The 16834-nt window shown below is 44.9% G+C and overlaps 1 protein-coding gene across 2 annotated transcripts in view; it reads left to right on the top strand.

Moving 5' to 3' along the window:
* GAREM1 (GRB2 associated regulator of MAPK1 subtype 1) overlaps positions 1 to 16834 on the top strand; it is a gene marked incomplete at both ends in the record, with an annotated part of 211800 nt that overhangs the window by 190896 nt on the left and 4070 nt on the right. For both annotated transcript variants that reach the window (XM_080714495.1, XM_080714496.1), the window contains one exon: positions 3941 to 5113. In XM_080714495.1, coding sequence (XP_080570621.1) covers positions 3941 to 5113 — 1173 coding nt within the window. The remainder of the gene's footprint in view (positions 1 to 3940; positions 5114 to 16834) is intronic.

Below are 16834 nucleotides of genomic sequence, written 5' to 3' on the forward strand. Positions count from 1 at the left end.
CTTCAATAATGCAGAAGGTGAGAAATACTAGTATTATTATCACTATTTTCTTCTAGTATTTTTTTTGACTGTGTGTGGTATTGGGAATTGAACCCAGGGGCATTCTATCTCCAAGCTGAACCCTCTCCCAGCCCTATTTTTTATTCTCACCCTATTTTAGGGTCGCACTAATTTATGGAGAGCCTTACTAAGTAGCTGAGGCTGGCCACAAACCTGCAATCCACCTGTTTCTGCCTCCCAAGAACTGGGATTACAAATGTGTACCAACACACCCAGTTTATTTTTTGTTTTGAAACAAAGTCTCACCAAACACAGAGGACCTCACTAAGTTGCTGAAGCTGGCCTGGAATCTGTGATCCTCGGCTGTCTCAACCTCCCAAGTACTGGGACTGCAGGTATGTGCTGTTACACCCAGCTCTTCTAATACTTTGATGGCTTTATTTATTAACTATTAAACCTATTTAACTGAATTTCCTGGTAGATTACTTGAAATAGAGATCTAACTTTGTGTGTGTGTGTGTGTGTGTGTGTGTGTGTGTGTGTGTGTGTATGTGTGTGGTACTAGGGGTGGAATCCAGGGGCTTTCTACCTCTGGGCCATACTTCCAAACCTATTTTATACCTTATTTGGAAACAGGGTCTCACTAAGTTGCTGAGAGCTTCACTGAGTAGCTGACACTGGCTTCGAACCTCTGTGATCCTCCTGTCTCAGCCTCCCAGGTACTGGGATTACAAGCGTGAGCAACCACGCCCAGCTCTAACTTTATTTTTAAACAGCTGAGTAGCTAGTATACTTCCTAAATAACTATCCCTTTCATCACCCCCCAACCTGATTTTTTTATTTCCTGTTTGGAAACAGGGTCTTTCTAGGTTGCTGAGAGCCTCACTAAGTTGCTGAGGCTGGCTTTGAACCTACAGTCTTCCTGCCTCAGCCTCTAGAGTACTGGGATGACAGGCATGCACTACCCAGCCAGGCCTAATTTTAACAGAAAAATTGTATAAAGTGTGTGTGTGTGTGTGTGTGTGTGTGTGTGTGTGTGTGTGTGTATTTTGGGAGTGGGTGTAAATCACCCCTGGTTCAGAACCACTGCTATAGATATTCTCAGAAGCACAGACTCAAGAATGAAATGAGAAAGGTTTTTATTTTTATATTTGTATTTTCTAATATTCAAATGAACATCAATAATCTGTATAATAAAAAAATTCTAATGGATAAATAAAATACTTTTAGGAGCTAAGGATAGTGGTAGAGTACTTACCCAGCACATATGAAGCCCAGGGTTCAATCCCCAGCAACACATACACACACACAAAATTGTTTTAAAATCGGAGCCTGCCGTGAGGCAAGGCCAGTGCTGGGGCCTCCGAGGCTGGGATCAGAGCCTGCTGAGGGGATAGGCCGGTGCTGGGGCCAGCGGCCGGCATTGGAGCCTTCCGTGAGGCAAGGCCGCAATTGAGGCCTCCGAGGCCAGGATCAGAGCCTGCCGAGGGGTTAGGCCGGTGCTGGGGCCAGCGAGGCTGGGATCGGAGCCTGCCGTGAGGCAAGGCCGGTGCTGGGGCCTCCGAGGCCGGGATCGGAGCCTGCCATGAGGCAAGGCCGGTGCTGGGGCCTCTGAGGCTGGGATCAGAGCCTGCTGAGGGGTTAGGCCGATGCCGGGGCCAGCGGCCGGCATTGGAGCCTTCCCTGAGGCAAGGCCGCTATTGAGGCCTCCGAGGCCAGGATCGGAGCCTGCCGAGGGGTTAGGCTGGTGCTGGAGCTAGCGAGGTCGGCATTGGAGCCTGCCGTGAGACAAGGTCGGTGCTGGGGCCTCTGAAGCCGGGATCAGAGCTTGCCGAGGGGTTAGGCCGGTGCCGGGACCAGCAGCCTGCATTGGAGCCTGCCACAAGGCAAGGCCGATGCCAGGGCCTCCGAGGCCGGGATTGGAGTCTGCTGAGGGGTTAGTCCAGTGCCGGGACCAGCAGCCAGCATCGGAGCCTTCCGTGAGGCAAGGCCGCTATTGATACCTCCGAGGCCGGGATCGGAGCCTGCCGCGAAGCAAGGCCGGTGCCGGGGTCTCAGAGGCCGGGATCGGAGCCTGCCAAGGGGTTAGGCCAGTGCCAGGGTCAGTGTCTGGTGTTGGAGCCTTCCATGAAGCAAGGCCGCTACTGAGGCCTCCAAGGCCTGGATCAGAGCCTGCCGAGGGGTTAGGCCGATGCCGGGGCCATCGGCTAGCATTGGAGCCTGCCGTGAGGAAGGCCAGTGCTGGGGCCTCTGAGGCTGGGATCAAAGCCAGCTGAGGGGTTAGGCTAGTGTCGGGACCAGCAAGACCAGAATCAGGGCCTCCCATGGGGCAAGGCCGCTGCTTGACCCAGTGAGGTCTGGATCAGTCCACCGGTTAGCCAGGCTACAACTGGGGCCGTCAAGAGTGGGATCGGTATTTGCAACGCGGCATGCACAGAGAAATATCGCAGAAAATTAAAACCAGATGCTTCCCCTAATCAGCAATAACTAGGAGGAAAGGGGCAACAGGAAGTGGTCGAGCTATAGAAAGGGCCCTATAGTGAAGCAATTAAGGTGACCAATCAGAGGGTATGGAATAGGGGAGGATGGAGCCTCTTTAAAAAAGCAGGAGGTACATAAACATATGTATCAAAGTTAATCACCAAACAAGCATGGGATCGAGGGAGGGGGAGGGAATAGGGTGGGGGCTGGATGAGGGCTAATTGGATGATGTGTGCTTGTATATCCTCTCAAGTCTTGTATTCCAATTTGATGTATGATTACAATGCACCAATAAAAATAAATTTAAAAAATTGTTTTAAAATTCTTTGTCTCAGTTTTGTTTTTAACTTAATAAAATTGAGATAATTTTTAAAGTAAAAAAACAAATGGGTCTGGGAGTGTAGCCCAGAGGTAGAAGGGCTTCCCTGAACCTCAGTACCACCAAAAATAACATTTTAAATAATAAAAATTTTCTATAGTGGTATTTATGAAAGAATTATTTTGCATGTGGTACTGAGGGTGGAACCCAGGGGCTTTTCTACCTCTGGGCTATACTCCCAGACCTATTTTTTATACTTTATTTAGAAACAGGGTCTCACTAAGTAGCTAAGGCTGACTTTGAACCTGTCTCAACCACCCAAGCTCTGGGATTACAAGCGTGGGCCACCACGCCCAGCTATGAAAGAATTATTTTATAACTAAAAAAAGAAAATTAATGTTAATACCCAAAATAATTGTTTTTTCTCTTTTTTCTTTAAGTGGTACTGGGATGAAACCCAGGGGATTTTACCTCTGAGCTACACCTCCAGTCCTATTTTTTATTCTTTTATTTTTGAAACAGGGTCTCACTAAGTTGGAGATGGCCCCACTAAGCAGCTGAGGCTGGCCACAAACCTGTGATCCTCCTGTCTCAGCCTTCCAAGTACTGGGATTACAAGTGTGTGCCACCACACCCAGCTAATAATTTTCTTATGATAGACTACTCTGCATGTGTGGGGGAAACATAGGTGTTTTCTAAAGCCTAAACTAGAATCATCAGATAAAAAGTATTAATTGTTAGCCAGGCATGGTGGCGCACACTTGTAATTCCCATGCTTGGGAGGCGGAGACATGAAGATCCCGCAGGTTCGAAGCCAGCCACGCTGGCTTAAGAGACCCTGTTTCCAAATTTTAAAAAATTTAAAAATGGGTCTGGGAGTATAGCCCGGAGGTAGAAGGGCTTCCAGGAACCCCAGTACCACCAAAAATAAAAAATAAAAGTATTAATTATTAACCACATACATATTATTAAAAAACAGAAATTGAAATTAGTATCTAAATTTAGTATATGAGCAAAGCTCTGTGTGTGTGTGTGTGTGTGTGTGTGTGTGTGTGTGTGTGTGTGTGTTCTTGGTAGAAAGTTCTTATCAATGTGAATAGACAAAAGGAATCTAACCTCATGTGATTTGTCGTGCTGCAGGTTGCTTCGGGTGACTGCAATGAAGACACCGAGGTCTATAACATCACCCTGTGCACCGGGGATGAACTCACTCTCATGGGACAGGCAGAGATCCTTTATGCAAAGACTTTCAAGGAGAAGTCAAGACTTAACACCATCTTCAAGAAGATCGGAAAGCTCAATTCCATCAGCAAGCTGGGGAAAGGCAAAATGCCATGCCTGATTTGCATGAACCACAGGACCAACGAAAGCATCAGCCTTCCATTCCAGTGCAAGGGCAGATTCAGCACCCGAAGTCCCCTGGAACTCCAGATGCAGGAAGGAGAACACACCATCCGTAACATTGTGGAGAAGACCAGGCTTCCTGTGAACGTGACCGTACCGAGTCCTCCCCCCAGAAACCCGTATGACCTCCACTTCATCCGAGAGGGCCATCGCTACAAGTTCGTGAACATCCAGACCAAGACAGTGGTGGTATGCTGTGTGCTGCGCAACAACAAGATCCTCCCCATGCATTTCCCTCTGCACTTGACGGTCCCCAAGTTCAGCCTCCCAGAACACCTAGTGAAGGGAGAGGTGTGGCCCGAAACCCTGGTCCATCACTGGCTGGGGATCTGCCAAGAACAGTTTGACATTGATGAGTATTCCCGGGCTGTCCGCGATGTGAAAACGGACTGGAACGAGGAGTGCAAGAGCCCCAAGAAGGGCCGGTGCTCTGGCCACAGCCATGTGCCCAGTTCCCTCAGCTACGCCCGCGACGAGCTCACCCAGTCCTTCCACCGGCTCTCCGTCTGTGTGTATGGCAACAATCTCCATGGCAACAGTGAAGTGAACCTGCATGGCTGCAGGGACCTAGGGGGAGAGTGGGCCCCCTTTCCTCATGATGTCCTGCCCTATCAGGACTCTGGTGACAGCAGCAGTGACTACCTTTTCCCAGAAGCTAGTGAAGAATCAGCGGGTGTCCCTGGGAAGTCAGAACTTCCTTATGAAGAGCTGTGGCTGGAGGAAGGCAAGCCGAGCCGCCAACCTCTCACACGCTCACTGAGTGAGAAGAGCCGATGTGATCCGCTGAGAGGCTCTGCCCGGTCCAAGTGTGCAGCTGCTGCTCTTCCCGGCCCTGGGGCCCTGGGGGCCACTATGAAGTCTTCAGACATTGCCCTACCTCCGCCTCCAGTGCCTCCCAAATCTGAAGCCGTAAGTCATTTGTTTCTGCATGTGTAAATGGTGTACCATTCTTCATATCTCTCTGCTTGGTCATCTGCTCGTTAACTTCCCTGCTAAAGATGATCAAAATGAACAAATTTGGAATGAAATATAGATGCTACCTAATCTCACCAGTCAAGAGTTAGACTTGTACTCTTATTTGGATGAAAAACTCTTCAAGAGTTTTAATGACAAACATTTATACCTCACTTTTGCTGCTGGAGTATGAATTGTAAGGAGAGAGTAGAAACTGGGAGGCCAGGGGAGAGAATGGCAGGGTGTGGTGAGGATGCCTTGCCCAGAACAACTGGTGGCAGTGGGGCCTGAGAGATGGGCTGCTTGAGGGTGTGGTTCAGAGGCAGACCAGCATCCGCTAATGAAGCAGATCCGAGGACCCAAAAGGAGAGCAGCCAGGGAAGTCTCCTGGGTTCTTAGCCTGAGAAGTAGACAGTTGCCATTTCCTTACAGGAAAGACTGAAAGAGGAGGGTCCAGCTTGGTGGTAGAATGCATACTTGGCATGCATGGGGCCCTGAGCTCAACCCCAGCACCCAAAACAGGAGGGGTCAGTACAACCAGGATTAAGGGTCTGTTTTGATCATGTCCTTTGACTGACAGCATTCTGAATCTTTGCAACTCTTTTTCGATCATTAGATTTCATTTCTCTAAAGAGAGAAAGCTCTAGAGGCATTGGTCATAATTCATGTATTACACTGGTTTCTTTTTATCTATCTCTAACAGAATTCCTTTTTTAAAAAAAAAAATCTTACCTGAAGTCCAATATATTAAAATAATTAAAATTAAACCCACCTGACTAAAGAACAGATTGCAGAAGGGTGGTCTCCCTCATGCCCCTGCCCACTCTCTTTCCTCATCAGGTGGCTCAGGGACACCTGTCTAGGGAGCCTGACACTGCAGAACCCAGTTTTGGAGCCATCAAATTAATGAGCTAAATGCTAGAAAGTCAGCCATCAATAAAACCTGGACTCTGGGCTTGGAACCTTTTGATTTTATGGGAAAGGTAATAGATGATGTGAGGTGACTTAGAGAGAGAGACACAAGAGGTGTGGGAATTCAGAGGACAAGGAGAAACATCAAGTTGGGAATGAACAAGAGGAGCCTTCATGGAGATTATGATGTTTTAAATGAGTATAGAGAGTATAAGTGAATTGAAAGCGCAGAGAGATAGAAAGAAAGGTGGGACTGGGCACAGCTCAGCACTCACAAGGATAGACAGGTTCTGGTGGGCAGGGCGCGTGAAGGGACATGGGAAATAGAAGACTGCATGGAGCCAGAGCGTGGGCTGTCCCCAGTGCCGGGCAGTACCCCATGCAGAGCGCCCTGCCTAGAGGTCCATGAAGAGGCCTTGTCGCTGCTAAGCTTTCCCAAAAGAGGATCCCCAGAAACTGCAGGTCTTTCTTTGTCACACTTCTCGCAGGACCTTCCAGTGACCTTGTGCTAGCACAGATCCTCATATTCAGTCCAGGTCACGGATTGTGTGCGGAACTCGTGGTGGAATCAAGGTCCTTGGTCTTTTATTGAAGTTGGAAAGTCCAAAAGAGTGTTTCCAAAAAGAAGGTAAAAAGTAAGGGGACACCTCCTCGCAAGCTCTGCAGCACCTTTACTGATGGCAAAACTCAACTACGTGTTTGACATCACTTCGAGGTTGAGGCCTTGATCTTTTTTAGGAACATGACTGCATGAGTTTTTCCTGTTGAACTTTGTCCTGCCTAACATGTAGTTGGTCTCATATTTGTTGACTGACTGTGGTACTCATCTAAGGTGGTCACACCCAAGGCCACTTATGTAGCCAACTAGAAAACTAGCATCACTTGTTTTTTCTCTCGGCTGATGAAAGATGAGTAAGAAAATAAATATTAAGGAGTCTGATTTTGACATTTGTACGAAAAGAAAAGCACTAGAGTTAAATTTGAAACTAACGCAAATGTCTTAGGGGGGGAAAAAAGATTTTGGCCTTTAGGCTAAGCTATAATTTCTTAGAATGTAAAGAGAATCTTTTTAGAGTATTCCATTGTTTTTAAGATGCCATAATCATAAAGATTTTGTTATAAACACCTGAAATCATTTAATTTACTTTTAAAGAAAAAAATTAAACATCTAAATGAAGTCATATTTTTATGGGCTCTTTGACCATGAGATGAATTTTCCATTTTTAGGATGTGTGTAGGATCCAGAGAACGTCATAATTGTTAGATGTGGCTTAAGCTTGTAATTTTCAAAAAGGAACTTTAATGGGGCATAAATTCAAGTGCTCCCACAGAATTAAATAAAATTTCTGCATTGGATAGTTAAAGTGGAGGAGTCCTGGGAGAGGCAGGTTATGGGTCTAATGGCTATGCCACCTGATAATTAAAGATAGTGATGAGCTTTCAAGTGAGGCCAAGGGGACCTTATCTGGAAGCTGAAAACTCCCACTAGGTACCTAGGAATAGACTGTGACCGGGCAATGGAAGAGTCAAAGAAAAGGTGTCTTTCAAAGGAAGGGAAGTAAAGCTGGCAACTGAGAATGAACCTCTGGTAGCCCAGCCCGGTTAAGGTCTAGAGGTATGTGGCCACATGGTGGTGTGTGTCAAACTGCTTCTTTCTTCCAGTTCTGCTCCTTGCCATCAGCGCTGGAATCCAAGTTGTGACATATTTATTCTCTCTCCAGTAGAAGCCCTCCTGGTGGTCTTTGTTTCTTGCTGTGAACGTGAGAACAAGTCTGTCTCCTCGAATCACTGCTCCCACATTCGCGACATCCAAGTGATTCTTGTGAGCTTTCCTGCCCGCACCCTACAGAGGGAGACCAGGCTGTGTGGGTCAGCAGGCCCTTAGTGGCAGTGGAACCACTGCAGCCCTGTTAATGTTGTTCCTGTGCCTTATTATTTGATGTGGCTATTTAGAATTATACTCTCTCCATCTCATGTCTTTGTGAAGATTGCTTAGTACAGTTTTTTGTCCTTCCTTTTTTCAAGTGCTGAGGATCAAACCCAGGAACTCGCACATGCTAGGCAAGCACTCTGCCACTGAGCTAAATTCCCATCCCCAAATACTGTTGTTTTAACAGTGCACAACCACTCAGCAATCTGCAGTGTGAGAGGCTATTCCCTTCCCAACAGGAATACTCCAGGAAAAAATGAACAGTTGCTGGTTTCAGGAGTAGTCGGGACACAGCTACTTGTATCCCCCAAAACTACTGCAGCCTGGCCCAAGCGGAGGGAACATGCACAGCTCACTGAGAGGTGACATCATCACTTTAAAATTTGCAAGGAAGCCAGGTGGGGTAGCTCACATCTTTAATCCTAGTACTCAGGAGGCTCAGTGAGGCCCTCTGGAACTTAGTGAGACCCTGTTTCAAAAATGAAAATATAGGCCTTAGGGTAGCTCAGAGGCAGAATGCCCCTAGGTTCAATCCCCAGTACCACAAAAAAAATTTTTTTACAAGGAACCTCCACACCAGAATGACCTAACAATCCCTCTTAAGTAGATTATCCTTATTGATCCACGTATTTATTCTGAACACATCCTCTTTCATGACATTGCGCACCTCAATTCATCATTTTAATTTCTGAGTATTAGCTGATATGTCTAAAATACTGCCCCATATGCCGTCTATAAGTGACAGTCTTCAAAGCTGTCTTCCTCCACATGCACACTTTAGAAAATACAATTCTCGAGAGTAATGATGACAGTACTTTATACTGCATAAAATGATGTCAATAAAAGGACTCCCAGATTGTTTTGGTCTATGCAGTGTTTGACATATTTATCAAAACTATATGTTCTTTTTTGTGGGGGGAAGGTGTTATTGGAGATTTAACCCCAGGGGCATTCTACCTCTAAGCTACACCCCCAGCCCTATTTTATTTTTTATTTTGAGACAGGGTAGGGCCTCACTAAGTCGCTGAGGCAAGTTTTGAGGCCAGCCATGAACCTGTAATCTCCTGACTCAGCCTCCAAATCCTGGGATTACAGGTATGAGCCACCACACCCAGCTTCTAAAGCTATGTGAGCAATAGTATTCTACCTAGAGACTCGAAGCCCCAGTAATCAACCTCCTCCAGCAAGGCTCTTGAATTTATTTACCTTTGTAATAGATAGGAATGTCCCCTCAGCTCATGAGAAACAGGGTGTAGGGATTGAGCTATAAGATGAATCAGCAACATGTTCACCAATAGGATGCTGGAAAGTCAGTCCATCATAAACTTCTTTTAGTGAAGCACACTGTGCTATTGGTATTTGAGAAAAGTAAGACCTAAAGGACACATTTAAGCCAAGTTGACTAGTCTTAGTCCAGTAGGTATTTGAAAACACTGATGTTGGAGTGTCTGCCTCTGTCTCACATAGGTTGAACAACTGTTGGGGAAGTAGGAGATGCCAAGCATCCTGAGCATCATCTCCCCTCTCAGTGGAATTAAGGAGAAAAATGGTCCAGCCACACCTGGATTTGAATCTTCACTCAACCACTTAGCAGCTTCATACCTCAGGCACAATAAACAGCTTCCCTGAGTCAGTTCCTGTGGGGATAATAACTTTTTCACTGCATTATCATATTATACAAAGCACTTGGCACTTTTCCCTGGCAGTTGTTAAGCATTCAAAATAAAGAGTAGCAATAATTTAATATAGGATGGATTCCAATGTGGGGCCAGATAGTAATTTTTTAGAAACTTTGTCCCTCTGTCCTTTTTGATGGAGGGAGGGAAAGAAGGAGGGAGGAGGTCACCCTTTTCAGGTTCATATGGCCCTGCTGAAGAGTCAGGGGACTAATTGAAGAGAGGCAGGTCTACCTCCTAGCAGATAGGCAGAGACACTGGTACCCCAGACAGGTGCTGTGCTTGTCCTTACTGCCCCAAAATAAGTGTGGTAGTTTCCTATTTGCTAGACATTACAAAAATACAATTGCTTATGGTGAGGGGGTAGTACTAGGGATTGAACCCAGAGGCTTTCTGCCTCTGAGCTATAGCCCAGCCCTATTTTATTTTTTAGTTTGAAACAAGGTCTTACTAAGTTGCAGAGGACCTCACTAAGTTTCTGAGGCTGGCTGCAAACTTGCGGTCCTCCTGACTCAGCCTCCCAAGTACTGGGATTATAAGGGTGTACGACACCATACCCAGCTCAACTCAGTTGATTTTTAAAATAGAATATTCGCCGGGCATGGTGGCGCATGCTTGTAATCCCCGCGCTTGGGAGGCGGAGACAGGGGGATCACACAGGTTCAAAGCCAGCCGCACTGGCTTAAGAGACCCTGTTTCCAAAAATAAAAATAGGTCTGGGAGTGTAGCCCAGAGGGAGAAGGGCTTCCAGGAACCCCAGTACCACCAAAAAATAAATAAATAAAATAAAATAAAATAGAACATTCTTTTTACCTGAGTTGCCTACCTGTGGAATTATCATAAATTTTGTAACCATTATAAGCCCCCCACAGAAGAGCTATAGAAAAGCTTGACATCCTGTGACTCCCAATGGCATATCCTATGTTTAGTGGGAGAGTAGAGGGTTTGAAGAACTATAGAGTAGCAGTGGAAAGGCTGCCTGTGGCTCTAAGGCTACAAACAAGTGCCGAGAAACTAATAATCCCAGCAAACCTGTGTCACAGTGTGAAAGCTAAGTTGCTGTTGGGTAACTGTGTTCCTCAGACCAGGCCATGACACCACCAGATCTTGTGGCCCTGAATAAGCCTGCCATACAGAGTTAGGGCCTTCCACTAAGAAAGCTCTATTAAAAATGTTTTTCTATAGCTGGACATGGTGGCGCATGCTTGTAATCCCAGTACTTGGGAGGCTGAGACAGGAGGATCGCACGGGTTCAATGCCAGCCTCAGCTACTTAGTGAGGCTCTCAGCAACTTAGTGAGACCCTGTTTCCAAATAAAAATATGAAATAGGTCTGGGAGTATAGCCCAGAGTTAGAAAGCCCCTGGGTTCCACCCCCAGTACCACAAAAAATAAGAAATAAAAAATAAATAAAAATGTTTTCTATAAACTAAGGGAAGCAGATATGAGAATTGATTCTATTCTGAATTTTTATTATGTTTGGGGCTTTTTCCTTCTTTCAAATATTAATATTAGAAAAGGCAATAAAATCAGGTTCTCATAAATAAATCACATGTATTAATATTCAAGTTTAGGTACTGAAAAGATGAATATAGAAGCAGTAGCTGTGGGTATAGCTCAGTGGTAGAGTGCTGGCTTAGCATGCACAAGGCCCTGGGTTCAGTTCCTAGATATATATATAGATATATATAGATATATATATATATATATGTATGTATGTATGTATGTATGTATGTGTATATATATATAGGAAGTGATTATTTACTTCCCAAAATAACTGCTGTACAAAAATATTCACTCAAGATTCCACTAATTAGTAAGGTCTCCTAGGGCATTTGACATTTAATTAATTTTAATTGCAACTTTTGAGGAATACTCTGTAAGCAAGTCATACCTATGTTCCCTTTTGTTAATTAAAATAAGGACTAAATTATTGTTGTGTTTTGGTAACTTTGAAACTAATTGCCTTCCGTTTCAAGTAGGTTGTTTTGAAATGAAACCTTGTTAGCCAAGATTTCTTTTTTCTTCTGTGTCCTTGGGAAATCTTAGTGACTAGAATGTTTATAAAGTCAATTATAATATTCTATTTGATCTTACTTAGATTGGTACTCATAAGTACTATTTGTATAAAATCATATTCGTAGAAAGGTTATTATACTTTATAATGATATCCATCATGTATTATACTCGTGACTCAGGAAAGGTTCCTGTTCTGGCCCCAGTAGCAAGTTTTCTTCAGAGTCCATGAAAGCATCCTAGATTTTAATCAGGTACTTCTTTAGAGACACTTGTCTAATTGCCACCTGCTCCCTCTCCTAGCTTCCCTTGCCTGAGGTTTGAATATTAGAGGGATTTTATGAAAAAGGTCTGAAATTTTAACTACCAATGTATAGAACTGAAAAAAAGAAAAAGTATGCATCTGAGAATAAGGATTTTGACTATAAATCATACTTGGTCTTGCATATTAATAAAATAGAGGTTCATTTAACTTCTGTTTGGCTGAAAATATCTACTGAACAGGGTTATGAACTCTTTGTATAAAAGCCTCTTTATAAGTAAAATTTCTTACAGTTGTAATGATTTTGTTATCTGGGAGAGGGAGTGTGGAAAGAAATCTAAAATATGGGGCAGAGAGCATGCGGCCAAGGCAGTTACAAAGTTCAGGGAAGTGCAATTACAAAATTCCTTTCTTTGAATTGACAACATTGTCCTCAATTTGGCTTTTTAGAAAAGAAAACTCATGGTAAAGGTGAGTCCAATTTTAGATCACCTACAGCATATTTATTTTCTGAATCACTGTCATCATAGATTAAAAAAAAAAAGGGCCCATATCCCACCTAAGTATTCCCAGATCTCTAGAGGTTTTTAACAATTCTAAGCAGCATGATCTCTGAGTCAGGAGTTTCTCCCCACCACCAGCACCATATGTGCCGTAGATCAGAGACTGTACACTGTGAAGAAGTGTGTGGCCCTCAACAGGCATCTGCAGACCCTCTGTCTTCCCGTTGAGCAGCCATTGCTATGAAGAAGTCGCTGAAGACTGCGAAGCAAAAAGTGTTCTGCTTGCTTTTCTTAAGCTGCCTCATTGGTCAGGTGGTGAAGGGGTGTGAAAGTGTTGTTTCTTCCACAAGTGAAAGATGGGTAGGGAGCTCCAGAACACCAGGCAGTGCAGCTTTCCAAGAAACCTTACCATCGCAAAGAGCCGTACACTCACACTGTGCTGTTCCAGAAACCCGTGGTGTATCTTTTATTTCTTATTTTCTTTTCATTCCTGCAAGTGTCAGACAAAGATTCATAAAAAAGAAATTAGCTTACAGGTAATATGTACAAAATACTACAGTTATATATAGTATAATCTAGTATGCATAGTTTTGTGCCACAAACATATACATTTTCCAACTATGCATAATGTGTTTTGTATGATTAAGAAATTCTCATGCATTAACATATGACTATTTTAAAGAAAAGACTTTGTTCTTATTTTTAACAAAGTTATTAGTCCCTCCCTACTACACAGAGCTGTAGGGAGTGGAAGGGGAAAGGGAGGCTGAATTCCCATTCCAGGAGGCAAGGAATCATGTTGAACTTTCAGGACAATCTTCTGAAAGCCAAGAAAGTTGTCCCATTCCAAGACTCTTTAGATTTTGACCGAATATTGGAATTGTGCTTGACTTCTTGCTGACTGTCTTGGAAACCTGATGCATTCCCATGCTTGCTTCTGTTGGGCCTGGTTCATCTTTGCTTTGGCTGTTCTCTGTTAAGCTGCCAGTAATTATTTTTCTAGCTTTATGTGGCTAGAGATAGCATGGCAGAAGCAGAGTGGTGGGAAAACATATGTTTTCCTACATCCTTGTGTGTGTGTGTGTGTGTGTGTGTGTGTGTGTGTGTGTGTGTGTGTTCATTGGGGATTGAACCCAGTGTCATTCTACCTCTAAACTTCATCCCCAGATGTTTTTTTTTTTTTGTGTGTGTGTGTGTGTATGTGTGTGTGTGTGTGTCTGTCTGTGTGTGGTACTGGGGGTGGAACCCAGAGGCTTTCTACCCCAGGCTATACTCCCAGGCCTATTTTATATTTTATTTGGAAACAGGGTATCACTAAGTAGCTGAGACTAGCTTGGAACCTGTGCAATCCTCCTGTCTCAGCCTCCCAAGCTCAGGGATTACAAGTGTGCGCCACCCGGCTCCCTTTTTGTTTTTCATTTAAAAATAGGCTATCAGTAACTTGTTAAGAGCCTTTCTAAGTTGCTGAGACTGTCCTGGAACCTATGATCCTCATGTCTCAGCCTCCCACGTACTGGGATTACAGGCGTGCACTACCACTCCCAGCCATGTACTAGTTTTTATCTTAATTATACTTGTTTTCCTCCCTCACAGCTAGTTCCATAAGTTACTCATTTTTAAACACTCAGCAGCACAAGCTCAGTGCACACACCATGGGCACTCGGCGTGCATTTGAGCAGTAACTAGCAAAACAACATTGGCATGGCAGTAGAAGGGAAGGCCGTGGCCGTGGCCTGCAGACTTGGGGATGGTAGAAGTGATGCCCGTGCTCCCAGGACAGACAGCGCTTACAGTTTACCCCCAGCTCCACCACTGCATGGCTTCAGTGCTTTAAGGGGTGGGGTCTTGAATATCCCGAGGAACATGCTTTGTAGACGCTAGAGCAGAACTCACCATTTCTACCTTTTCATGCATTCGCTTTATATTTAGCCCTAGGTTAACAATATGCCATGTGGCTACCCAAATGAATGTTATTAACACTAGGGTGGCGGCACCATATATCTAGTAAGAATTGAGTCACGAGCATTTTAGGAAAGGGAGAGACGTCTGTAAAGGAGCAAGGGCAAGAGAAACAGCTGCAGAGAAAAGCATTAGGCCAAGAACTGCTGCTCAAGCAGTTCTGGATGTGAATGGGAGTCTGGATCCATGTTCGCTGCCTCTGTCTTCCCCTCCCACCCCACCCCACCCCCAGTGGTGGGGATTGAACCCAGGAATTATCTGCCTCTGAGTAGATCCTCATCCCTTCTTTAAAATTTTGAGACAGAGTCTCACTAAGGCTGGCCTTGAACTTGCGATCTTTCTGCCTCAGCCTCTCAAGCAGCTGGGATTAGAGGTATGCACCACCATGCTGGACTTAACTCTCTTAAACAGTAGGACTTTGGTGCCAGGATCTTCTCTGGGAACACACAAGCTACTTGTGGCCAGAGATTACCTACAGATGGGCAAGATCACCCATAAGCTGCAATAGATGGTAGCAGCCCCCTCAACCAGAATGCTGCTCCTTGCTTGGCACTGTGGTTAGAAGTTCACTCGAGAAGTAAAGGAGTCGCCCCCTCCCTGTGTGTGCTGCCAATTGAAGCTCAGTCTTAAATGCTCCAGCAGAAATACAGAGAAGGGCGATAGTCCCACAGGGCAAAATCATCTATCACATCTTCATTTTGGAATGGGGGATGCTGACACTGCACAGCGCATCACTCCTAGTTTCAGCATACAATCATTGTCATTTTCACAGGAGGCCTGTCAAAGCCTGCTAGTGGAGGTGAAGTTGAGGGTGGTCTGTGGGCCGTGTCGCTGGCACCTCTTTATTCCCTAGGCTGCCAGTGAGTGTGGTATCACCACAGCCCAAATGACTTGTCAATCTCAATGTCTTTCCCTTTTTTTCTTTCTTTCAGTACTGAGACTTGAACCCAGGGACATTCTACCTCCAAGGTACACTACCATCCCTGTGTTTATTTTTATTTTAAAACAGGGTCTCCCTAAGTTGCTGACCTGTAATTCTCCTGTCTCAACCTTCTAAGTACTGAGATTACAAGTGTTCACCACCAGCCCCAGATGGTCAATGTCACTTTCCACATAAAAATACAAAAGGCATTTATTTCATGGTATATGTTTTAAAATAAAGGTGCCTTTTTGCTATATTTTTGTTGTTGACAAAAATTAACCTGTTAATTTTTTAACCTATATGATATGCTTGCACCAGAAGTGATAAATCTCCAAGCTTTGCCTCCGCAGAACAATACGTTGACGACAATCCCTACCACTTCAGCTCTCAGGCCAATTAAATATACATGGAGAGTAACGTGTGGCCGCATGTTAGCTGAGTTCAGAAGCAGGGATCAGTCCCGCGGCTGTGTGTGATGGTCCTGGACAGAGTGTGGGCCGGTAGGGGCTGGGCAATAGAAATGGGCCTTTAGGTGGGGTGAGCAATGCAGACTAAAGCAGAGGAGGAGGCAGAAAAGCACCGGGTGTGCCGGGAGGCAACAGGAAGCCCCCAGGACCACGAGGGAGGGAGCAGGTCCAGCCTGTGTCCCTGGGTGCCTGGGCTGCTTCTGAGAACTGGAAGCTGACTTCCCTTACATCCCACTCAACTGCAAATGGCCTCTTTTCTGGGTGCCCAGACTTAGGTCAGCTGGTTATTTTAAATTAAAATGCATATTATGATTGACAGCTCAGCATATTATAATTGACATCCCAGGTAAGCAGTCTCTAATGAAAGGTCATATTTAATGAGTAATTCTAAAATTTAGAATTTCTGAATCAAATTTGGCATTAACCTTGTTTTCCTCAGCTCTGCTCTCAGTATTGAGAAATGCTTGTTTACTTTAAAAATTAAGGTTAACTGACTCCTCACACTTACTATGACTCCTTTTGCTGTAAGCACTCAGAATACCAAGGATGCCTGCAATAAAATTACACTTATTCATCCTACCTTCTATAGACATTCCCTGAGAAAGAAAGGACAGCAGCCAGCTTCTGCCTAGGTGGCTAACAAGACAAAGGGAAGAAGGCAAGATGCCCACTGATGCTAGGGTGTGGGGTGGCCCAGCCAGGCCTTGAGCATTCTAGTCGGATCTCAGCTTCATAGGAAAAGAAGACCCTCAAAATGGTACTAGAGCTCAGATGTCCTCTCTCGTCAGTATCCAAGCCTTGCATCTCCGGGTTGCCTTTCTAGTCATCCCCAACTGCCACCTTCTTAAAAGACCAAAATGGGGAAACATGCAGCTGTTGGGAAGAAATCAGCTGCTCTGAACATTTTTCACTTAAAGAACTTCTCCAGATGAAACACTCTCCCGTTTCCAATCCAGGGACCCTAATAGCAGGCTGTGGGGCCTGCAGGAGGAGCAGTGGATAACCCCCCCCCCAAAGAAATGCAGTGGAT

This window comes from Muscardinus avellanarius, assembly GCF_963383645.1.
Source record: "Muscardinus avellanarius genome assembly, chromosome: 17".
In the NCBI taxonomy this organism is placed as follows: domain Eukaryota; kingdom Metazoa; phylum Chordata; class Mammalia; order Rodentia; family Gliridae; genus Muscardinus; species Muscardinus avellanarius.